The 26,093-nt window shown below is 41.2% G+C and overlaps 1 protein-coding gene across 1 annotated transcript; it reads right to left on the bottom strand.

Moving 5' to 3' along the window:
* Positions 1-1,636: 1,636 nt before the first annotated feature.
* bad (BCL2 associated agonist of cell death) lies at positions 1,637-4,763 on the bottom strand. The gene is made up of 4 exons (XM_022758368.1): positions 4,623-4,763; positions 3,777-3,929; positions 2,974-3,194; positions 1,637-2,709 (listed from the first exon to the last, which is right to left on the bottom strand). The coding sequence occupies exons 2-4, from the start codon at positions 3,919-3,921 to the stop codon at positions 2,572-2,574; spliced, it is 504 nt and encodes a 167-aa protein (XP_022614089.1). The 5' UTR covers positions 3,922-3,929; positions 4,623-4,763; the 3' UTR covers positions 1,637-2,571.
* Between the last annotated feature and the right edge of the window lie 21,330 nt (positions 4,764-26,093).

Raw genomic sequence — 26,093 nt, 5'->3', positions numbered from 1 at the left:
CTGGGGTGTGTTCACTGTCACAAATGTTTAAAAGTCAAAAAACCATCACTGGTCATATGACTTCTACTGAAACAGCATTTCAAGCCAAAATCTGTCTTAGCAGTGTTAACGTTCTTTCTTGCAGTTGTGACAGTGTACGCACCTCGGCATTATTGTGCTTCTTCTTGAGCGTAATCTGTGACAGCGAGCTGTAAAGTTTAAGGCGGTAATTGGGTAAACACACAAGGCTGGCTATGCGGTGTCACATCACAGGTTACAGCATGTTCAAGGCAGTTCATAACAATATTATACTCTTTTAAATTCTAGCTGAACGATATTTTCAAGAGAGAGTAAAGCATTCATATCTGATCCCAAGCTCACAACACCATGCACATATTCCCTGCCAGCTGACTCAACTCTACTACTTGTGTCATAGGATAGGTAGATCTACTAGGAGTGACCTGTTAAAATGTAAAGCACTATTTGTTGTGGCAGCACAATTACTTAAACACTCATTCCTGATTTCCCTGTTGATGTCTGATATCATAAAACAGTGGAGTCACTCTTTAAATTTTACAGCATAGTCTAACTGTACTAATTATGTCAGGTTTATACCAGATACTAGTTCATTTTTAAAGGGTTGCCAAAACATTTCAGTCAATGCAATCATGTTACAAAACACGTGGTAGACTTAGAAAAGGGTGGTGTCATTCAGATTGTCTGGAATTCTCTGATTCAAAATTGTCCTTAGCCAGGTTTAGCAAAAGCTATAAAAAAGATGCAATAAAGTTTCGTTTACAGACAATACAAACGCAGCCCTCGACCTGCACACCCGAGCACTTCACAACTCAACCGAGAGGAAGAGTATAAGACACAAGTAGAACAAACCTTTTACAATTTTCCAATAATCACATATTGATAAACAAATCACAACTAGCCTAATCATATTCACCAAGCTGAGGAGAAGTGCCGATCTTAGTTTATAACAATTTAATATGAATAATAATAACTTCCATAAAAGTCATATTGTGTAAAGTATGTGCCAAGCAATCTTCAAAAGCCTGAATATAACATAAATAGCAAATCTAGCATTAGATCAGCACTCCTACACCTCTGGCTTGATAGATTGAGATCCCATTTTATTCACACCTCAATGCAGATTAAGGACACATTTAAACAAACGTGTATATAAACTTTACAGGACTGAGAACTGATTTTCCCGAGCGACCTCTGCGAGTAGTTTGGAAAAATCAAGTTGAAATCCTTTTTAGTAATTTCCACCTGTGTGGACTCTCTAAATCCATCCTCTGCATGCACCAGGTGCTGAGTAAATGGGGCCAAAGGCTAGTGTGTTGGCTCCTTGTACAGCAGTTAGTCCATCCCCATCCCCACATCTTTAAATATCCACATAACATTTACCACAACAGCCATGGATTGTACACTGCCTATTGCTAGGTTGTCCACTTATTAAATAGCATGGTAACCTTGTAAAATAGGAACTCGTAAAATTTAATTCTGGCTAAACCATGTTGCTTATAACCCCATTCAATGCCATTTGATAAAATATTAACAAAATATTTACACATAAAAATTACAAAGTCTGTTTTACTTTTTGCTCATCCAAGGCTTTAAAAACATAGATTCATATTGGTTTGTGCTTTTTTTTTTTTTAATATGTATGTTTATGTCATTTTCTTCAGATATAATCTAACCCTGAAGTTGTACAAAAGATATTATTTCTGCATCGTCAGAGATTGTCCTTGTACAAGATTGTTCTTTTGATGAATTTGAGATATAAAGCAGTTAATGATAGTCGAGTACAGTGGTTTCAATGGTACTGGCCTGCAGGTAGCAGAACAGGAAGCTGGATAAATGCCCCAAATTGAATACTTTAAAAAATCCTTCCTTTTTTTATACTCTCTCTCCTCTGTTGCCTGAAGATTATTTTGGCACACAATACTCCGTGAGTTTGTGCAATTTAAGCTCAAACATTTGGAGCAAAGCAAACATTAGCAACACACTGACATCTGTGATTTCCTCAAGAAAATGAGGAAGGAAGGAAGTTGTAACAGCATTCAAGGTGGCCGAAATAGTCAGGTGTTTTGTTTCCAGTACATTTATCTCTCCATCTACAGTATATTGCATAGTGTTGATGTGAGAGACAACTGAAATGATAAGCATCTGTTAACTGAGTGGTCACATTTTAAATCCCCTTATTATATTCTTTCATTGTGTTTTAAAGAGATCATCTCTCCTCTCTTGGTCCATCCTTGTATCCTATTTTATGGGACACAGATGGCCAAAACTCTCACCATTTCACAGTGCCCTACAGTGTTTCCATAACAACCAAAAAAAATACAAAAAATGTATATAAACGTAGTTACCGATGATGTGTAAAAATGACAAGGCTAGAGGCTTGGACCTCAGTGTTAGCCATGCCTTTATGTTTGGTTCTTTCTCTGTTTGATCAAACCAACCTTCCCGCTCAGAGCAGGTCTCATTGTTCTCATCACAGTTGTTCTCTCGGCTTCCCCATTTCTTTCTTCTCGCTCCCATCGATCCCTCCGTCACCCTTATTTCTGCTCTCAGTGCCTACTCAGTGCGGTGAGTGTGGTTTTCATGGTGGTTGTTTTCTCCTTCTGTCTCCTGGTGACTAAAGAGGTAGCTCCACCAGCTTTTAGAGTGGTGCATCTGTTTGGCTGTCCCAGCGCTCTTCACCTTCCTCATCTCCTGCACGAAATAAAGACATAGTGTTATGTTAAAAAAAAAAAAAAACAATCGGTTCAACTGCGTAAAGGCAAGTTTTGGTTCCTGTTTTCCCAATTGGAATTAGGTCATCCCAGCACAGAGAACATCCTGGCATAACTCGATCCTTTTCCATTACTACCAACACCCAAGCATGCCAAATAAACTGAAACTAGACAATCTGTGATCTCTCTCCTTTTTTTTAATGCTTTTAAACCCTTCCTCCATCCCCTGACCCCTCCTTCTCACCCCTTTGTCTAGCAGGCTGTCAAATTCGTCGCTCATCCTTCTGAGCTTCTGGCCGTATTTCTTGGCCGCCCACAGTGCAGGGGGAGCTGACTTGGACCGTCCCCTGAATGGAGCTCCTTCGGTGGGCGTGCCGGCTTCCTCCTCCCCCCTGGCCTGGAACTCTTCGTCTCTGGAGACAGTGGAAGTGTGGGACTCTGAGTTCAGCCTCGTTCGACCGGTCGCTACGTTGGGAGAGAGAGAAAGGTAACAGGGGTTGGGATTAGATCAACATAAAGCACCAGGAATGGGAGCAATAGGGAAATAAAGCAGGAACAGAGGAATTCCTAGTAATCACCTATCACCACCCATCATTAGAATGGTGCATTCAAAAACATCAAACTCTGCAGATAGAATACAAATAACATCCGTCTTTACTGCATTGAATAGAGCTTACATTTCAACTAACAACGGGATCTCATTTTAAAGTCCCAAAGTACACTCCAGTAAAACATATGTGAGAACAGTCAGATTTCAAATTTCTGCAAAGTGAGTCCTAAGAGACAAAGCCAAGAAGAGGCATGACCAAAACGTGGGAAAAAAAGCAGAAAAGTTGGAGGAAGTGATGAATGCCTGCTGCTTTGGTTTGAAACAATGATCCATTTTTGTGCAACACTAGGATCCACACAGCAGCAGCTTTTACAGAAAAAGAAACTGGGGCAGAAAATAAAGACAGGACCAGTTTTGATTAATCTAAATGCTAAGAAAAGTACACGAAGTAATGAAGCAATAAGTACTTGGAGTCCTTCTCAACTCAGTGTTCCTACCTGCCCCTCGGAGTTCAGGCAAGGTGAGGGTGTGGCGTTGAGAAAGCTCCTGCTCTTGCCCAGTTAGTGATTGGCTCATTTCTCCTTCGTCTACCTCCTCCGATGGCTCTGACTCACTGTCTGAAATGGTGAAGTTTGCAGCCATTGTGACATCTGGAGAGAGAAGATTTTAAACAGGGATTCACTAAAACCTCCAGACAAATGTCCATACATTGATGCACATACTGTACACAAGTCAATGTTAATGAGTTTCAATGTTATTAACACCACCGTTGGTTAGTAGTAGTGTTGACCAGTCTGAGAACTAGAAAACAGACATAAAGCATGTTGTTTATACAAATGATGACCAAAACAACATCAGTTCCAATACATCTCTATAAAAAGGAACCTACCATAGAGTAAGATGCAAAAAACGGGCTATATGACAACTGTGCTACTGATTTACTGTCAAACCGCACATAAGCTAATTATTCAAGAATCATAAAATGGCATCATCCGTTGTATCGCTGGTGCTGCCCCTATCTAACACACCCAGCAGGCTATCTATTTCATTATGCTGCCCCTGATATAAGCCAGTCCAAAGGTATTCACAGTGTAGCGACCCGCGAGATAAACCGATTTGTTTTGACAACACAGACTCGTATTTGATATCACTATCGACTTGTTGTTACACTGCTACTAAAGCAGCCAGCACACCTTCTTCTCCGGTCAACACAACTGACTCGCTTGTTGTGTTGTTGTTGACTGAAGAGGACAAAAGAAACTTCCTACAGGGCGGCAGCTGCTGCGGGGCTGTCTTGGCTAACACCGAATGTGAAAATAAAGATTATTGACATGTTTCCTTACCCGAAATCTTTATCGTGTGAGCCCGAAAAGTGCGAGTGTGTCTTTAGTTAGCCTCATGCGGCCGCAGCTGTTGTTATTATTGTCGGTGTCTTGTCTTTTTACTGTACATACAGTTTAGCTCCGCGCTCACCCAATCGCCGCGCGTCACTGTATCGCCGCTGCGCGCTGACGTCACTGTTGCGAGCTAGGACTGGGCTGGGGCTTTGTTTGTCTTACCGGTTTACCGTAATGTGCTTGGTAGAGGGGCAGCAGGATTTCAGACTTGACATACATGTACATCAACCAAATATTGTTTCTATATGTTTTGATTTCTGTTGGAGGTGCGATTCAGACACTATACTTAAGTAAAAGTGGTAATATACAACAGATTGATAATACTGCATTAGAAGTTTATGTCCTGTTTCCAACATTACACTTACGTAAAGGTACATTCACTTTATCCAATGGTAGAATTTAGTACTTGTATAATCTTTTTATGCTCCTTTATATTGCTTCTTTAATACATTTACCCCCGCGTCCTAAGGATAAGCGGTAGTATAGCTATTAGATGGATGAATGGATGGGTATTTTGTATGTGAATACTAAATCTGCATAAGCTGCAAATTTACTAGTAGCTTTAGCTGTCAAATAAATATAATGAGTAGAGAGTGCCATATTTGCCTCCGTAAGTGTTGTGAAGTAGAAAAGTAACATAAAGTGGAAATACCCAAGTACAAGTATTTCTTAATAAGTGTAATCTTTTTTCTGAAGGATTCTTTTTTTTCTTTCTGGAAAGGATTTGCAGACAGCATAAAAAATAAGAACCAAAGATGAATCAAAAGTAAACAGACAGGAAAGGCAGAACCTGTGTTGCACAACAGTTCTGTGAGATTTGCTTTTGGCAGACGTTGGGCCTCTGATAAGTAGAGGGTGGGACACCAGGCAGTAGTCCTGCAAGTGTAAACACACACACACAGATTATACTGTCTCTTACTAAACATGGTACGAAATAGTCATCCAGTGACGTGATTTTAATAGATTTATTTATGTGGTAAGAAATGTTAAGCATTAAGGAGGAAGCGCACCAACATTGAGTTCTTGTTCTTCTCTCCTTTTCTCTTCTTTCCTTCGTCCTGGGACACAAGTAAGGAGAGGACAATCCCAGCACGCTGTTGGTTGTCATACCTTGCATGAGCAGCAGGTGGGGAGGCAGGACCACAAACTGAGCTGCTGTGACTTCAGCTGAGTTGTGTTCCTCTTTGGTCACACTGCGTCATCTCCTGTCTCATGTCACACATTGTTTTACAGTTACTTAAGGGAAAATAAGTGGAAAAAGCCCTAAAGTCTAATTTCGATTACTTTAATAACATCATTTGCAACATGTAAAAATATTTTCATAACATCAGGGTCGGATGCATGAAAATTGCATTGTGAAAGCTTTTATTTCCTGAAAAGATGATACTGCAGAAGTAATGTTTTTGACAGAGTACTGCTTGTGTGATAGACATGTTCCATCTCCTTTATTATTTATACAAAATCCTTACGATAGAGCAGTACTGTATATAGGGTGCATGGCTCTGTATATGCTCTGCTGATTGTTCTTCTTTGCTTTCTTGCACTTTCTTCACATCAGTGCAGGAGACCCAGCCATGTAATTATCTAACATTTATATCCAGCTCTGCCTCTATTCCTCCTCTCCTCCTCTACGTCACTCTTCTCTCTCCCTTCTCATGAATTAAGATTTAAGATCTTTTGATAAGAAACAACATTAATCCATGTTGCAATGTCAGTAAGTGACACTTACTATATCAGACGTTTTTCTTTTTTTTTTGGAAACTGTGACACATTCGAGGTGGTGTTATGCAGCTTCTTCTAATTTCAGTGCATCCAAAGAGAAGTAATGTGAGTTTCTAAGCTTAGACAAACATGCAAAGCAGAGTCCGTACACTCAGCTTTTCATACACTGATGTCTGAATGGAGCAGCTCTTGACGATGACTGTTGAGACTCGCTTCTTTTGAACTCTATTTTGGGAAGGATTATAGAAATAATACATTGGAATTCTCCTTTTGGTGGGATTTGGGTCCAGTTTGAGAACCATACAATTATTATCCATTTTAATCTGTATGTTGTGTGTGTGTGTGTGTGTGTGTGTGTGTGCGCACCTCCATTTATCCACCAACTTTGTAGAATTAAAGATCCATAAAACTACCATCCATGAGAGGTGTGTGAGTGAGAAAACCTGATCTTACACACTTTCATGTACAAGCAGGATCATTGTCACACACTTACATGGACAGGGTGTGTGTTTGTGTAATCTGAAGGAGCCATACAATTAACATCCATTTATATCTCCCTGTACCAACCTCGCCCTGCCTCCCTGCCCCTCATCTGGCGGTTATTTTGGGAAACGGAGGCGTATGCACTCCCACACTGTCTCCAAACCACCACTCAGTGTGTGTGTGTGTGTGTGTGTGTGTGTGTGTCTGTGTACTGTATGTGTGTGTGTCTGTGTGTGTGTGTGTGTGTGTGGCTGTTTGAGAGCAAATCCAGCAGTGTTTCCAAGCGGTTCCCGAAATGTTCCTTCCAATTCAATGCCAGGACACTGCCTGTGAGCCGCCACTGCCGCAGCTTCACTCACTGTCCTTTCAAATATTTTCCCCCTCTCTGCAGACCCAGGTTCAGTCAGTTGTTGCGGGAGCTGAGTAAGATGCAGGGCAGGTTTTGAATTATTTGAAGTGGGAGAGCTTTGGGAGGAGCAAGGAGGGATGGTGTGAAAAAAACAGGATGATTTGGTTTCTAAAAAAGATGACAAGCACATCTGAAATACAGACAGTGTGTTCCAGACATGGAGAGGGAGAGATGCAGACAGAGAAAAAGCAACAGATGATGTAAAGTGAAGGCGGACCAGGAGAAGAGAGAGGTGTCTGAGAGTGCACAGAGAGATGGAAGTAAGAGAAGGTAATAGAAGAACACAAAGGGTGGCAGTAAACGTAAGGCTTTTGGAAGATTGACTTAGAATAAAGAAGAATCTGAGAGACACAAGTCAGAGGACTGTCTTAAGTGAAAGAGACAGGAACACGGAAAGAGAAAAACATAACCTACATCAGAGTGAATACACTCCTTCAGCCTGCTCATTCAACTCCAGCCCTTTCATCAGTGCTCTCAGTACATGCTCATTATATACGAACCGCTCCCTCGTTGTATAACTAACTCTGTGATCACAAGGCTGACATATGGCGGCTTTCTAATTCACTGCACTCCACCCCTGTGTAGCCTACTGGTCTTATAACCCAGCTCTTCTTAAACTTAAGTTTGGGCCTTAAAAGGGGGTTGCTGGCTTTGTGGATAAAAATACAGAAATGTCCAGCTCAACAGGACATTTCATCTTTCTCTTGACACATGAAACATCTGTCAGAGGATCGAGGAAACTCTCCTTAAAGTCACATTTCAAGAAACTAGCTCAGAGCTAGCTTGAAAATGCCCAAACTGTTAAAGGAATAGTTTTTACATTTTGGGAAACATGCTCTGCTGTGCACTAAATATGAAGCTACAGTCTGCTTAGCTTAGCGTAAAGACTGGGACCAGGGGGAAGCAGCTAGCCTGGCTCCATTCAAAGGTCAAAACAATCCACCTACTTGCACTTTTAAAGCTCATTAATTATTATGTTATATCTTGTTTGTTTAGTTCAGGAACTGAAGTGTAAAAATTAGCAGCTATGGAGAAGTCACTGCTCCCTGCCAAGAAACAAATAGCAAATTACTGGTATTATTTAGTTATTTTACAGAAATAACATCTTTTATCTGTTATTTTACAGATTAAAGGAAGAGATATAACATTTTAATGACTGAGCTTTAGAGGTACTTGTAGGTGGGACAGAGCCAGTCTAGCTGTTTCCTCATCTCAAACTTTAAGCTACAAGCTAAGCTAACTGTATCTTGGCCATAGCTTCACATTTAGCGGACAAGCATAAGAGTGGTATCCATCTTCACATCTAACGCTCAGCAAGAAAGCAACTACGCATATTTACCAAAATGTCAAACTACTCCTTTATAAAAGTAGATTATGAAGTCTTTTACTATGAGTCTGGCTTGGCTAGGACTCCCACTCCCACCCATGTCTGTTCGCTATCTTCTCAGATAGCATACAAGCCACACACACTCTTGTCCAGCCTTCTTTTAACCCTCTATATTATCAATTATAGTTGGGCTGTTTTCATGTGGTTGGAGTGGTGCGTTTGTGCTCAGAGAGCTACTGTAGATGTATATATATGCTGGTCTGCAACACATGTACGCCATATGTGAACTTTAAGGTGTGTATACTTGTAGCTACATGCTTGTCATTATATTGTGTAATGATAGTTAATGAATAGTTGTAGTTTTTTTTTGACTGGTTCAGACAGGAAAAACAAGATCATGATATGAATGGAATGTCCGCTGTCTTAAACCTTTCACCTTTGATTCAGTACATCCTGAAATATAGATGTGCACAAGTTCAGGTTTTTAATTATTCACACTTTACTGGAACTAAATAACAGATCATTAAGTAAGCTTTAGCTATTACCCCACTATAAGCATTATCACACACTGCTTTAATTGTCTGCGATAAATGTAGTTTTTGTTGGCTAATCAGTTTATGTTCACTACTGTAAAGTTTTGCCTGCAGCAAAAGATATTTTCATGGCTCACTTAGTTATGGTGGTAAAGACACCATACAGCACAGTGTCATGCATTATACAGCCAGTGCTTGTGGCCAATTAAATCATAAAATACTGTGACGCTGAAGTCTTTTATCAACATAGGTAGGTGCAAGCACATGTAAATCTGTGCAATCTATTACTTAGGGAGTGTTTTTTGGATAAAAGTGATGAAATTAAGTATTCTCTACAAAGATACGTAGATAGAGAACATGTAATATGTGTATGAATAAAAAAAGGTAATATTCCTTTGATTGTGGACATAGCATATGTGATTGTTGCCATAAATAATATTTTACTTTTGTATAATCAGAGTGCCCTTAGGTCACCTGTCAACCTGCTGTCACAGTCACTGTTTCATGGCACATGATGTTTATATATATATATTTTTTAACAATTATTAGGTCAGGTGACCCTTTCAGTGGCTCTGCTCCATGCCACTGTTTTCCTTTCCATCTTTTTCATGAGGAGTGGGTAATCCATCCTCCTTAAAGATTTTATTTGTTTTGTTTTGACAGTGATGAGAAGCAGGAAATTGGATGGAGAGGCACAACACGGTCCAAAACGAGCCGCATTTTCAGCCCAGATGAGAGTACATGGTATCTGCATTAGTAGATTTGTCTCCCTCATTGCCTCAATCCTCTCGCCCATCTCTCTCATTTCACCTTCATGCAGCTCTCTGCACTTCCCTCCTTTGTTCTTTCAGCCTCTCTTCCTCTATTTCCTTGCCCTTGTGCCTCCATCATTTTTGGTCCATCTGTGCCTTTCTCTGTTTGTCCCCCCCCCTTCCCCCCTTCCCCCCCTTCCCTCAGCCGTTATCCTCCATGCTCTCTCTCTGCCTCCATTCCTTGCAGTTTCAATTCCATCTCCCTTTTCTCTCTCTCTCCCCCCATCCTTTCCTCCCCCTTTGTGTATCTGGGTTGTTGACTGAACTAGTTCATGTAGAGCTTGCTGGCTGATGGCGTCATTTCCCCTGTTTAATTGATGTTGTTTGATAGAAACAAGCTGCTTGTTGGACTCAGTCAGGTGATAACAAAAATCATCAGAGCCTAACCAGAAACAATAATGAGCTGAAAATCAAGAAGTAAGTTAGATTTTTAGGGCGAATGTGATTTCACATTGGGACTTTACTTGCGTGGTGTTTGGGGACGTAAAATGGGGTAATTCATTAGCAACTAAACTTGGCAATTTCACAGTGTGTACAACTTTTGCCTCTCTCTGATTGAACTTTTAGCAAAGTTAGAAAAGTGCTGTAAAACACTGTACTGAGGGAGCGGCACAATTACATTAACAAACCATTGAATGCTAATGGGAACTTCCACTGACTGCTGGCTCCAGGAAGTCCCAGTCAGCAGAACAGAAATGGGATAAGTAACTGTAACATTAGCATAACAATACAAATCTGCATAAAAAATAATAAAATAAAGACTGTGATAGATGGCCATCATTACAAGGAAAGGAACCGGAACACATTGCCAATAACCCAATGTATTTTTCATCTTACATCTGTTCCTTAAAAACCCACTATATTATTCAACGCAGCTATATCAGTGTGGGTCCAGTCTCTGCTGCAGGCTGCTGCGGGACATCTCCATCAACTCAAGGATACATTTCAGTTCTAGGAAATTATAAAGCACAAAGCACCGGATTGAGGTGTTGATATAAGACATGTATGTAAAAATGCAAGATGTGTGTGTCTGTAGGATTACACATGTCTATGTGCGTGTATTAGTGTGTGTTTGTGTGTGTGTGTGTGTGTATGCTTGTTTGTGTGTAGTGATATGAATCACAGTGAAAGGTCAGTGTTGCTCGAGGGGAGAAGAAACAGAGGAGACAGAGGTGATGAATTGCTCTTTTGGACCATTTTTTGTGTAACACCCCAGGTTATATTGAACCGTGTGAAGGTGTGTATGAGACACACAGAGAGAAAGAGCACAGGTGCATGCAGACATGTGTGAATAGAAGATATTAATACGCGCATGTGTGTGTGTATCTCTTCCAGACATATGTGGTGAAATAAATACAATGATTGGGTTTGATTTGAGATTTTTTTTTCGGGTGGAGTTGCAACAATTCATGTGAATTGTGCAAAACTGGCAAATGTTCTCACAGTTACATTGATGACTGTAGAGTGGAACTTCCCACCATGACTCGTTTCATTTGCAGCAACCCCCCCCCCCCCTTTTCATATGTAGGGTAGAATTATGCAACAAAATGCAGAAGTGCAGAGAAAGCTTAGACACGGTTAGACAGGAAATACTTCATCGTGGCTGTAGTGACGGTTTACGTCACAGATAGAGGATTGATTATAAAAAAAAAAACACTTCTCATTTTGTTGTTGACAGTTGCAGATGACAGCGCAGTGCCACCTTTGGTTATGCAGGCATCATCTGGCCTACGGTGTGCATTTTCATTTTCACAAATCACAATGACACCTGGGAGGATACACAGGGATTCTATATGTGTGCGGGCGTGTGCGTGTGCGTGTGTGTGTGTGTGTGTGTGTGTGTATCTGTCAAGGATCTGATTGGTTTCTGCCTCCTGATTAATCAGCAGCTCCATTTCAACGCTGATCAATAACCCAGCAGACTGATGGAGGTGGTCCGCATCTCATCTGAATCTTTAGTGTGTGTAATAACCCCGTTTGAATGTATGCATCTGCTAAAAATGTGTGTGTGTGTGTGTGTGTGTGTGTTGTGTGTTTGTTTCAGTGAATGCACACAGTCTTGAATGTTACTGTACATGGGGTGCATGTGAGTATGGGTGCACATAACAGTTGGTCCCAGAGACACGTAAGCACTTAGCAATCGATTTTTGTTGTGATTGACAACACACCTAACAGCCAGAACACCACAGCCACAGATGCTTTGATGCGCTTGTGTGGCCATTAGCACTATATATAAGTGGACAGAAAACAATCAAGCAGTGGGTGTGTGTGTTTCTGGGATTCTGAATGTGGTTTCATGTGTCTGGACATGAGTGCGAGTGTGTGTACAAGCAGACAAGAACAGTATTATCCTGCATATTTCAGCGGGTGTGAGAGAGAAATAGCGTAGTGCGGCTGAGACGCTCATCTTTTCCCTTTCAAATTATCAAGGCTCATTTGCTCGCAATCCTCCTCATCATCATTTAGCGCTGTTTCACATCTCCCCTATGGACCATATTCAGCATGACTTACAATTGCTTCGGTGGCCTGACACAATGAGTCTGAGGTGGCTCATGAATAATCAGGAGCCAACAATGCTTTATAAGGGTGGAGATAAAGCAGAATGGCTTGATTAGTGGGTTACTGTCTAATCATGTCCAATATTTGAGCTGTCTTGCTGAATACATGGGAGAATTCTGAAATGGGATTTGGGGAATTTGGCCTCTATTAGCCTTTATTTACCAAAGGTAGTTTCTCTAATAACACTTGTTCCTTTCCAACAACACCCTACTACAAACTAATATCAGTCTATGCTAGTATTTGTGGTTGAATTTTGCCTTTATATTTTATGATACTATTGGGAAAGCATGGGAATATTCCAAGAAGTGAAAGTGATGTTATTGAAGAATGAAAGAAGAAGCATGTTTTTTAGACGGTCATTATGAAATATATGTAAGCTGTTGCAAGAAAGAATAGCCAGCAAGGTCAATAGGCTATTGTTCATTTTGGCTTTAAAGGAATAGTTTGACATCTACTTTCTTGCCAAGAGTTAGACAAGAAGGTATATGGTCACTCTTGTATCTGGCTGTGTCTCAGTTATCCAGCTAGCAACTGTTTAGCAGTGTAAACTACATCTGTTGTAAATACACACTTTTTTAAAAAATAAATTGAATATAAAAATGTGTTTTAGCTGCTGTCATAGGTGTATTTTGTCACCACCAAACAGAGTCATTCTAGCTTTTACCCCCAATTCTTTTATTTTTTTTGCTAAGTTAAGCTAACCGGCTGCTAGTGGTCGCTTCATTTTCATACCATACAGCCATGACAGTGGACAACGACAGTATCAATCCCCTCAGGTAACTCTCGGCAACAAGCAAGTGTTAGTATTTCACAAAATGTCAATTATTACTTTAACATGGCTTTTATTTGAAGAAATATAAGCTAGTTGCTTGAAGCACTCCTTTATTTGCACAGGAAAAAGGAAGAGTTACCAGAACCCTCTGATAGATTTTCACTTGTCAGAGGAAAGAAAGATTTCAACACTAGTCCTACATCAAATGACGTAGGCCTGGTTCACAGCTGGCATTAACATGCGTCTTGGGTGAGGATGGAGGAAAAAACAGCAACCCATTCTGAGTCCCAAACTGCAGTTTCAGAAAAGCTGTGATTCAGTTATACAGCAAGGGTCTGTAAAGGCACAACTCGTTGGTTTTACAATTCAATTTTTGTACCACTTAAAAAAATGACATGTTATATGTTAGTCAGTGGGCTTTAAAGGTACTTTTTATGGATTGTGTTACCTTTGGACAGAGCCAGACTAGAGGTTTGCTCCTGTTTCCAGATGCCATGCTAACCTTTAACTAACTGGCTGCTGTGGGCAGATTTATATTTACCATGCTGACATTAGAGTTCTATCAATCTCCTCAAGTAACTCTGGGCAAGAAAACAAATAAGTGTAGTTCCCAAAAATGTCAAACTATATCTTTAAGCACTACTATTTACACTACAGCTGAACACAATACAGCCACAGTTTTCTGCTCTACTGGTGCATTTGTCTGTCACAGTAATGTTCAAAATGATCCCACATACACCAGAGCAAATGAATGTTGAATGAGAAACGCATGTTAAATATCGGAATACAATGCAGCAGGAAGTTACTACACGGGTGCTTACAGTTGAGTACACTGAATGCAGCCAGTTTAGAGAAGCTTATATCACCCACAAAGGGGGCCGGTATAGGGAACAGAAACATGCGCCAAATCAGTGTGAAGAAGAACTAGCCTAGTTTTTAACCGGCTTTTGTGTCGAGCCAACTGATAGTCTGCCAAAGTCTGTGAAATAGATGACAGAGAGCAGCATGTATTGTTCATCCAGGGAGTCAGACCAAAGGCAGCTTGAAAACTATGGTTATTAAGAAGTGTCTCAGCTGAAAAATGCAGTACAGGTGTCACAGCATGCAGCCGTGGTACTAAAGGTAACCTTAATTTCTTTTTCTTTTTTTTTTCCCCTGATCTTTGATTTTTCCATCGGGGCTTTGTTGATATAATATTTCAGACTTCAGGCTTTATTACATATCTTCTTACACGTTGGCAAAACTGCTGTCCTCTTGGTATCATCTAACAGGCATCAACTCAAAATTAGTCAGACATTCTCATTTCTCAAGAATCGGTCAATACAGATTAATGAAATGATACTAATTCACGCAAATTGGAGAAAAATAACGTACATTTATTCCCCCCTAAAGAATCTTAGGCCAACAGCACCATATAGCATATGGCTGTTGTATGTATGTAATGTACCTCACCAATGTGATGAGTTCAGATAAAAGGCTGTTTTTACTCGCTGCTGAAATGCAAAGCTGGGCTGTGGGCATCAGCAGCAAGACAGCTTAAAGGGCAAACGGAGTGTTACATCGCTCATGTTCAATGCGTCTCTAATTAGAGCTAGTTTGTTAGCCTGGAGAAACAAGAAGGGTAATTCTGTAGGAATATTGAAATGAGAAATGCTTTCTAGAAAATTTTGCCTCCTCTGAAATAGAGTGTGTGGATGGATGCTGTATATTTAGGTTTTTGCAGAACCAAACTATTTATGTTTTACATCACGTGAAACATAGACAGGACTCATTCCAATAATATGTAATGAACAGAAGTGTAACCAATGTTTTCAGTTCAAGTGTGACGCTGAAGAATTAACTTAATATTTCATGGAAAACAGCGATTATCCTCCAGGCAGAAACGGCTCACACTGCTGCTTTCAAAGACGCCTATACACTGTGGTATATTCATGGTTTTCAGCTATATTACAGTAGTAAGACAGAAGGCTCTGCTTAGTCTCTCATTGCCATAGAAACTGGGTAGACATGTAGCTTTCTCTGAAGATATCATTGTGGTTTGTTTGGGAATATATAGTAGCGACGCAGGCAGACACACACAAGCACTACGAGGTGATGGGGGAGGGTTAATAGGCACTGAATCCATGAAGCTGTGATGCTGAGCTGGGAGAGGAGGAAATACAGAAGAGTCAGTTAGGGAGCAAGGGATGGTGTGTGGTGGATTTAAAGTGACGTGAAAAGAAACTGGGACCTGGAATCTGGCTCGGTGTGCTGTTTCACTTTTTATTTGACAAGTATTTATCAGTCGACTGAATGATTGACAGTGAGATGAGCCCTCTCGTCCTCTGCTATATGCTTATGTATCACCTTTACATTCACCTGTACATTCCAATCATCTGGGACTCACCCTGCAGCAAGTTGACGGCTCCAGCTGAACGATGTGAGTTATCTCAATGCTTAATCAACCATTTGTAGCATTCAGCGTTTAAAGGAAACACTGCCCCCCCCCCCCCCCCCCCACACACACACACACACACATCCCAGTACAGTATTTCTCATTCTTTTCAAAATGACTTTTGATAATGTTCATGCATTTTTATTTATTTTTTTTATCAAGTTTGTTTTTATTGCACATTTGTCGTACGTTTCGGGTGTATTACCTGTTTCTCCTCTAACTCACTATCCGAATTAGCATGATGGCATATTGAGGTAGGGTCTCTGTATGTTTGACTGCAGAACTGTAAGAACAAAAAAACACAAAAGAGATTCTGGTGTTGACCTTCCAAAATCTAAGGGCAAGAGCTTTTTGTTGTTGGAGAAATCTGTTGTGGAGCTTGCAACAATGCCAAATTATGCCATAGACAGTAGTGTAAACTACATGACAGCGCTAGTTTACAGTAGATGTTGTTACACACACGACAGTTTTGACTGAAGACAACAAGATTATGCCATTACCACAGGTCAATGAAAAGGGGAAAGGAAAGGAAATCATTAAAAAAAATTGACAAAGAATGCATCGAAAGTGTAAAAATAGAAACAAATGTTGGGATACTGAACATTATAGGTTGATGATATCCAACATGTTAAGACTGGTAGAGGATCAGATTTTATTTCCAGCAGTAGGTCTGATGATGGTCTATGTTTTTCTCACAGTAAAAGAATCAGTTCATAGAGCTCCGCCTCCCAACACTGTACCGCCTTACATGATCCTTCATTACTGTGATCATAGGCATTGTAGTTTAATGCACCGTCCTCTCTGAATGTGTATTAATCTGCGGCTGAAAATGATCCTTTAAATACCACAGAAGATGAAAGAGAATGTAGTATTTTTTGCCTTTGTAATTATTCTGAAGGAGAATATTTCCCCATGTGCAAACACAGCCCACCATCTTATTCATTAACAAAGCGCTTTAATATTTCATGCACAGCCATTCACAGAATACTCCGGGATGTTCATTTCTGGACTTCGAGCTAGAACAGCGTGTGTGCAGGCGTTGGTGGACGTGCTGGCATCTTTACGTCTGCACATGTTCTTATGTGTCTTGTTCATTCATGCGTAGTTTGTCATGTTGCGTGTGCATGCGTGTGTGCAAGTGCGCATGTTTGTCCAGCTATGAATTTGCACTTGTGCATTTAGCCGGAATGCATTTGGATGTGGGTGGTTGTGGGTGTGAAGCTGTGTTCTCTCAGCGTACGTAAGAAGTTCGGCTGGAATTGTTCAGTGTTAGTGTGTGCATGCTTGTGTGTGTTTGTGTATATATATATATATATATATGTGTGTGTGTGTGTGTGTGTGAATGTGTTATGTCCCCTTAGGGTGTGAATTAGCTTGCAGTGTAAGGGCCATGCTTCATGCTGAGACAGAACTCTGATCAACTGTGTCGAAAAGACAGATAATGTAAAACCACTCCTCTCCCCTCTCTCATTATTTACACTAACTCCAGCACTCCTCTCCCTTCTCCCGCTCCTTCTCCCCTCTTCGCAGCACCCACCCCACCCATCCCTCATGTCGCCTTCCATTCTCCCTCCTCCCTTTCTCATTTCTCCTCCCTGGCCCTCCCTCCTCTCCCCCGCTGCTGTTTCGTCTCTCCCTGTCCACTTTTCCATTGTTCTCCCTGCCGTTCTCTCCCCTAATCCAACTCTCGCCTGCTCACCCGCTCATCTCATCTCCTTTCATTGTAGGCTCCTCCTCTGTAGAGAGGTGAGGTGAGGTGGAACAGCTCCTATATCAATCTGCAAGTAAATTCCTAACACCACATTTTAGGGTCTTGGGAAAAACACACTCACAGTTCAAGTAATAGATACTGTTTGTGTATGCTGAATTTTAACCCCTTCCCCTTCTGACCTTTGACCTTTTTTCGGGGTTTTCTCAGGAAATGTAGGCGCGAACAACTTGTTGCTAACTTCAGAGTGGAAACGATTCGTTGATTGACAGAAAATGAATCTGCAACTGTTTTGCAATTATTTTGGGGCATTTTTATGCCTTAATCAGATAACTGCAGAGAGATGAGGAACAAAAGGTCCAAACGAGGGATGTTGTGCTTCGAGGTCGGCTCCTTGACTCTCTCTAAAAGGAAGCCACTTTGGTCGGTCATCGACAAAAATTCCAAACATTCCAGCTTCTGTAATGTGAGAATTTGCTGACTGTCTGTATTCTACATCATTGTGAGTTCATATGTTTGGCTTTTGGACTCGTCATAGGAGAAATCTAATCTAAAGTTGACTCTCACTGTTTTTTTTGTTTTTTTTGACTAAACAGTGAATCTATTCACTGAGAAAATAATCATTGGTGGTTGCAGCCCTGAACTTGTGAAAGGCACAAACTTTTCTCTTGCCCCCATTCACTGCTTTTCATCTCAGCAAATCTCCTTCTAATTCTGTTGCCTCCTCTCTTCTCTTCTCTTCTCTTCTCTTCTCTTCTCTTCTCTTCTCTTCTCTTCTCCTCTGTGACTGTGCTGGGGAGACGCTGCTGGGAGTGCATGCTCCTTTGGTTCACATCCATCCCGTGTCCCCCAACAAACACTTACACACTGGGACAAACACACACAGTAATAGCGACTGTCTAGCTCTGTGCTTACCCCCCCCCCCCCCCCACTCCCGCTCACATCAGCTCATCCTTCCTCAGCCTCCATCTCTTTTTTTCCCCCTCAGTCTCACATCTCTCTCCTCCTCTCTGTCTTCCCTTTTTTGCAGAAGAAAAAGAGAGAGAAAGAGGAGGGAGAATCTTCTTGCTTGCCAGTGAGAGAGAGAGAGAGAGAGAGAGAGAGAGAGAGAGAGAGAGAGAGAGAGAGAGCCAGCGGGTGAAGTGCTGTGTGTCGCCGCCGCTTCAGAGGAGAGACGTTTATTCAGCTGCTGAATGAGGGACGAAGCGGAGGGAAGGATGAACAGATAGAGGGATGAGTGAGTGAATGAATGAACGGATCTCCTGGGCTTCTTCCACAGCACCGAAGCGGTGAGAAGACACAAACAACGTGTGTATTTCCATTGTTATGAATATGAATGTCTATGCATTTTTATTACAATTGTATTAGTTGCTCCGGTTGTCACATTTGAGCCGTGTGCGTGACACGAGACAGTCGGTGAGTGTAAGAAGTGTGAAGCGAGAGCTGCAATCACTTTGACAGTTCCGTTAATTGCAGCGGGTGGTGTAATTTACAGATCGGTGCATGCGTGCGTAAAGAAGGAGCAGAAAAACCTGTCAGGGCTAGATCAGGCGGAGGGCGAGCGGGAGAGAAACGGAAACTGATCGTTAAGCTGACGGAGAGACCGCCGAGGAATCTGTCGGTCACCGGGGGTCTCTCTCAGGTGTGTGCGACACCGCAGAGCCCTTCGCCTGTCCGGGAGACGCCTTCAGCGCCGCTCCAATTAAGCATTTATCCATCCAGCGCACAGTCTTCTCCGCTGAGGAATAGCGTACGTGCGTAAACAGGGGATCTTGACCGGCGCAGGCTGAGCAGAGCGAAGCTCCGTTTCTGCTGGAGGGAGAGCCTCGGCGGAAAACGGTGAGTGTGACATGTACCCAAAGCTGCAGGGGTACAACCCAGTCGAACCGGGCTGTGGACCGCGCGGGCTGTGAAGCCGATGGTCGGGGAAAGGAGGATGAGGTTAGGGTTGCGGATCGTCAACACACCCGGGTCTACAGGGACTGCGCACCGGGTCAGGGTGCACAGGAGGAATGCATAGGCAACGGGTGGGTGGGGTGAACTCTGTGGGTTTGATGTAGGAAACGGTGATGAAGGGTTAACAATGGTGATAGTGACTGAAATGATGATGATGAAAAAGGTTGTGGTGATAGTTTTGATGCTGCTGTTGTTGTTGTTGTTGATGATGATGATGATGATGATGATGATGATGATGACGATGACGATGATGATGCTGATGACTGAGAAAGGGGCAGCAGGATGATGAAGATGTAAACGGAGCCAGTAGAAACAGTAAAAAGAGTAAAAACGCGGCTGCTGATGATGTTATGATGAAGAGGATCAAGACTGCTGCTGCTGCTGAGAGTGAAGATGGTTGAGGTGGGAGTTTTGATGCTAATTATGATGATGATGATGATGATGATGGAATACAGTGGTAGTTTTGATGATGAGAGTGAAGATGACTTAGATGATGATGATGATGATGTTTCTGTGCTGAAGACGATGATGATAATAATGATTGTGGTGGTAATAATAATGGCAGTATGATGGTGATGAGGATGATGATGATGTAGATGATAGTGGTGCTGGTGATAATGATAATGATAATGATGGAAGTCTTCATGATGATGATTCATCATGAGCTAATGGCAGCATGATGATGGTTATGGGGACTTTTTGAACAAAGATAAATAATTAACTAAAGACATGTCGCCCTCTCAATAATTCAAGGACCCAAGCTGTTTAAAGAAATGTAGGCTAGAAATTAATTTGCGTATCTCGGACCGTTTTTCAGCTTACATCAGCATCAGTAAGTCTTTGTGTTAAGCAGCTTTGATGCCGTCTGGCTGTTACTGTCCAGTGGCCATTTACTGACTGATCCAATGTGGGCCACGTCTGCAGGGTGGTGATACATGAGGCAACATTGTGGACAATTCACACACATGCACAGGGCCAGAACTTTATTTCACTGTTTTCTGGCAGCAAAATTAAATGATTTAATGATTAAAAGAAATGGAATGGCACTAAGTTGTTATGTTTTAGAGGCCGGATGCACAAGGGACTTTCTTAGACAAGGTGAAACTTTGTTTATACTTCTGAGTGAATTTCCATTAGCAACACAGCTCTAATTAATTAAAAAGAAAAGAAAGAAAAAAGACATCCCACTCTTTATATTTGTGCTCTGAACTAACTCAGACAGAGCAACAGTATGTTTTGGGCTTCCTCACAGGCCATCCATCTGTTCAGTTATTCATCCTGGGTGATCTGTGACTCTAAATGGCTGCAAGTCCAGAGAAACCAGGTGTCTGGAAGTGAAAACACATGCATTTATTCATTATTTTGCGAGCGACCTAATCCTAGAAATGTCAATATTGACATTGATTTGGTCAGGCTGTCACATTTATAGTCTGCCTCTAGGTACATGTGTGTGTTTTGTGTATGCACATAATACACGCTGCCCCTGTACCTGCTAAGTCTCTGTGTATCGGTGCTGTTGCCAAAAATATCAAAGACTCTCTCTCTTTCCGTCTGTGTCTACCTTTCCTTCCTGTGACTATATCCTCAACTAATCCATTAATGACTTAAACAACACACTGGCTTGCCCGCTGGATAAGGTGGTTACCCACATCTTGGCCTCTATTCTTGTCCATGTTAATCTGGTTGTGTGTATCACTGGCACCGATCTCAGGCTACCTGTGTTGTTAGTGGTTACTGAACGCAGGGATCCCGCTTCTGTCAGCGTAGTGGTGTCCGTCCAATGGCTGGGAGGGACAGGAAAGTCCCTGTGGTCATAATCCTCTTCTCTCCTGTGTGTGTATGTTGTGTGAGTGTGTTACATGCTGTCAGTGGGGGGTGGGGGGGTGGGGGGGGTGGGGGTGGTGGTTAGCCCTGGAGAGAGGTGCCTTGTCTTGTGAATGGTGTGGCAGGGGGAGGATAATGTTGAGAATAGGAACAGGAAAGTAGAAAAAGAGGAAATAAAGAATAAGACTAGAAGGGAGCAGGGGCTTATATAAATGAAATCTGACAACTATTGACATGATCTTTTTAGATTCTTAATTGAATAATTGATTATATTTAAACAGCACACTGCTGCGGGTGTGTCCTGTCATAGTTAGAAGTGGTAGACAGTCCCTTGAGGTGACACATAACATTCAAATCTTTAAAATACTAACCAATTATTTTTTATGGCCTCCATTAGGCTTTCAGGGCTAAAACAGCTCCTGAGGGTGTTGACCTTATTGATTGTGAACGTCGTTTTGAAAGTCATTTTGTAGGTTTAAAATTGTGCACATATTGGCCTTTCCTAGTATGGACTGTTCAATATTAGATAAATAAATAAAAACAGATATCAGGAAATAAATAATTATATGAATAAAATAGATACATGAACCAATAAATTGAGGAAATATTTTAAACTCAACCTTACAATGTTATGTTAGCATTCTTAGCTTGGCAGGGATGTGAGCTTGGTGAAGATGAGACAGTGTAAGCTAGCAGTGTGCTGTGTACAACACTGCAGATAAATATTGTGTGTTTTTGCGAGTTTGAGAGTTGTATATCTTTCTCTGAAGAACATTTTTAGAATCAAAATGCTTTCAATGTATCTCTGAATAAACCAGTTAGTTGCTGCTAGCCAACAGCAGCTAACGAACACTGCTAACACTGGCTCTTCACTTTCATACTGAGTAATAGTCCAAGCTCACAACCCAACAAAATGATAGGCAAGTTAAAATGTCTGTGACCTGTGCTTATTTACAGCAGCAGCTTCTAATTGGTCGATTCAGAATAACGTAAAATGCAGTACAATATACAAAAGTATTATTTTTCCCAATAATACCATCAAATAAAAACAGACTGGTGTAATTTTTTAACACAATTCTCTATAATTAAATAAAAATGAGTCCCATTGAAACTCTTTTATTATTAAAAAAAAAGTAAATTTATATATTTTACACAATTTGTTAGTATTATTCTTTATATCACAAGTATTTTTCTTTTAAATTAATTTCATATTGATTACTTTGGGGCTCCGTATTCCTATTATTTATTTTTATTGTTTTACCTTGCATTTTCCCCACAGGAGTCATTAAAATTTCATCTCTCATTTAGAGATTTCTAAACAACACGCCAACAACATTTAAATTGAATTTATTAATTAATTTGAATTAATTTTTAATTTTAGTTCAAATTTAATCTTGTGTTGGGAAAGTGGCTTGATTTCATATTTAAAATAAGTGCACTCTATTTCTCTCATCAGTTCAGACTACCATTTAATCAGGATAATTTCAGGAGGCATTTTAATCTTACTGCAGCCTAAATGGGAGTCCCCCCTCGAGGCTTAAAGCATGGCCTCCTGCCTACAGGTTGATTAATTAAGTCACTATAACAATAGAATGTGAGGATAGTGATATATCATAGTCTTCATCTCTTTTCTAGCTGTAGCACAAAGTCATTGGCCTATCCTCCTCTATTTATGCAGTATTTTACATTCATGGAAAGTGCCCAACATGCTGTCTGCTCTGCCCAAATGCCACATCACATATTGGCACCTCAACACTTACTGGACTGGTAGATACTGTGAATGAACGGGTGCTGCTTATACTATCGAACTATACCCAAAATGTTCAGTGCCAGTGCCGGCATTTGTTAATTCAGCCATAAAATAGGAAAATATATGACACCACAGGAGACTGTTGGGAAATGAAATAAAAGTTAAAGATATGTTTAACATAATGCAACTAAAGCATAGAGGAATGAAAGATCAAAGTAATGCAACACTATCAAGTTTGAAAGGAAAACTAAATACTCTAATCAATAATCACTTGCACAGATGGCTGGAACAATATAGGTTTCAAATATATTGTGGATGAAACACCCTCTGAGTTTAAAAAAGCAATAAAGATGAGTAGTGCTGACCTAATATCACCCCGATTTCCCTCTTGGGGGCCAAACAGGTTGGCCCGGCCCCTCACATCATTCACTGCGCTCGGTTTCCAATCACTCCCAAAGCATCACTTTGGGGATTCATTTGACACATTTATTGCCAAATGGTGTGATTTCCAAGCTGGGCGAGCAGTTTCCAATGTACCATCAGTGATCTCACTCGCACGGCAGACTGATTTGGCCCTCACACTAGCGTACCTCACTGAGACCTTCAGTGGCAAAGTGGCTAATGATGAACAGAGTCCTCAACAGCATTTAGCGCTGAATGCAGCGTGCAGCATTTGTCTTAGTCCTGATATTGACCAAACCAGGGAGCTTGATCAAAGACAGGGCAGTGTGATCTTCCAGTGTTCCTCTTCTCTCAACAATACGTAGTGTTATATCTAATAGAAGTTGTGAATTTATTGTTTGAACACACAGCGTTTATCAAATACCATGCGTTACCTCATGATGCAAGATATTTAACGGGGGGTAAAGTTATTTTCCAATAAAGACAGCTTGTTACTAACACCTTCTTGGAATGTGAAGATGATGAAGCTCCAGATTTTATATATGTATGAGAAAGCAGTACAAGTGTGGTTGCAGAGAGAGGAGTGTTAAAGGAGAAATCCAATTTAATATCTTTACTACAGTGGTGTAATACCTTGCATTCCTGAATTAGCCTTTTATGCCTTCAAGAAATGGTAACTGTAGAGAATGCAGAAGCATCAATTTCCACTGATCAGTCATCAACATGGAACAATTCATCACAGTCTAGACAGAGCCACCATCTGCTTCAATGACAGCTGCCTCAATAGGTCACGATGTGATGCAACAAAGGCTTGTAATGACCTTTCTTTAGCAGAAGTGAGAAGCTAAGCACCTGATCTAGGTGGAGAGATAAGTGAGTGCACCACAAAGAAAACCATGACACCTGATCACAACATAATTCCCTCAGTTCATGTTCTGGAAATAAATAAGTGTTTAAAGTTAAAGACCAACGGGGAGCAAACGAATGACGCAGCATCAGCTCTGTGATTTCTTGCTCACGTCTCTTTGCTTGCAAGCTAATAAGTAGTAGTGAGGGATCCCAGACGCTAAAATAATAATCTCCTCCTCCACAGCCATTTATCCACAGCAGGTGAAGACTTAATTTGACTTCAATCTGACCCACCACTACACTTACACTTTTTACGTTTTCAGCAAATCACTGCAGAGCTTCCAGGTACTATATTTTGCCCTCATTCCATAAAGTTAAAATTTTAAAACTCTTGTTCCCTCCCTTTTTTTTCACATCACTGGTCAGTCCTGCTTTACCTGAGAAAATGAATATGAGTCAATTTCTCTTTGCATCATATGCTGCATTCAGTTGGTTTTCACTGACTGTCTGTGTAAAGGCAACACAAGTAAAAAAGAGTCATTAACTCAGCAAACTGACTGAGTAATGTCAGTTATCTATGTCAGTAGCTATCTAAAGTTTGTTAACATTAACTGATGTTAGCTACCAAAAGCTACTGGTCATATCAAATCATGCAGGTATATATAGAAGCACATTTTAAAAGGTTGCGTTTTATATCTTATAACTTCAGCATTACATTTGTATGAGGAAGACTCTGTTATTTCATCTTTCAAAAGTCACATAGTCTACCTTTAAATAATACACTCAGCTTAACCCTAATCCCTTTTTTGCATCAAAAATTGTTATATAACAGTAATTGTATTGGTATTCCCATGTCACCAGTTTTCAAACAAAATGCATTTTACATAATAATGTAACTGAAAAGGAATAGCTTCAGTTTTACATGTTAAGTGTTACTGTCCGTTGATGGATGGCTGAAGATTCCTATGCAGGATCAGTCACAGAGGACCAGTCACCAGGACCCCTGACCAGGTCACCTCATTGACCTTTACAGATTAGCTATGATCCCGCATGACAGCCCTGTGTCCTCCGAGTCCTTGGGTCAACATGTAGTTACGATCAACCTCTAACACACAGACATCCTCAAAAATCCCAACATGTGCGCACACACACACACACACACACGCACACGCACACGCACACGCGCACGCGCACACGCACACACACACGCACACGCACACGCACACGCACACGCACACACACACACACACACACACACACAATATCTCACACAGAGGCTGACACCAAACAACCAGACTCTGACAGACGTAGATTTCCAGACAGGCACAAACACGCCGGATGGCGCCGTCACCACTGTCACTCCCCCAGATGATGTTTAAAGATGAGCTCCACATTGATATGCAGAGAGGTTCGCCCTGCTGCTGCTGCTAAGAATAGAAAACACCAAGGTGAAGGAGAGCCATTTGTTTTATGAGTAACCTCAGCGTATGACACGCACTTGAACCGGGTGACAGTGCGTGTGAGAGGTAGTAACCGTGTCCGTGAATCTGTCTCTCTCTGTGTCTGCAGCTGTCTACGCCTCGGTCCGTGTGTGTGCGCCATGATTCACAGGGCAGACTGTCCAGGAGATGTTATTATTGTTGTCGCTGATGTTGTTGTTGCCTTAAATTACATTTCAGGGATGGCTTGGTGCTTGGCAGCATGAGACTGCGCTAAGTGGAGAAAAGTGACTAAGGTGGTTATGATTTTAAGAGACAGAGGAGGAGGGGAAAAAAAAAAGAGCCCCAGCTTCTGTCCTTTTTCTCAGTTCCTCAAATTCAGCACAATCTGCTCTTTTGAATTCTTGAATGGCTAGCATGATATGAAATGGACAATCA

The sequence above is a fragment of the Seriola dumerili genome, unplaced genomic scaffold (genome assembly GCF_002260705.1).
Source record: "Seriola dumerili isolate Sdu_G_001 unplaced genomic scaffold, Sdu_1.0 BDQW01000295.1, whole genome shotgun sequence".
NCBI classification, from domain to species: Eukaryota; Metazoa; Chordata; class Actinopteri; order Carangiformes; family Carangidae; genus Seriola; species Seriola dumerili.
The sequence above is the reverse complement of the archived record's forward strand: the minus strand, read 5'-3'. Positions and strand labels throughout refer to the sequence as shown.

Coding starts and splice junctions, on each gene's coding strand:
- bad (XM_022758368.1), bottom strand. CDS start 3,921: ATGGCTGCAAACTTCACCATTTCAGACAGTGAGTCAGAGCCATCGGAG. Junction 3,195..3,776: donor GCCTGAACTCCGAGGGGCAG/GTAGGAACACTG, acceptor CTCCCAACGTAG/CGACCGGTCGAACGAGGCTG. Junction 2,710..2,973: donor ACAGCCTGCTAGACAAAGGG/GTGAGAAGGAGG, acceptor TATTTCGTGCAG/GAGATGAGGAAGGTGAAGAG.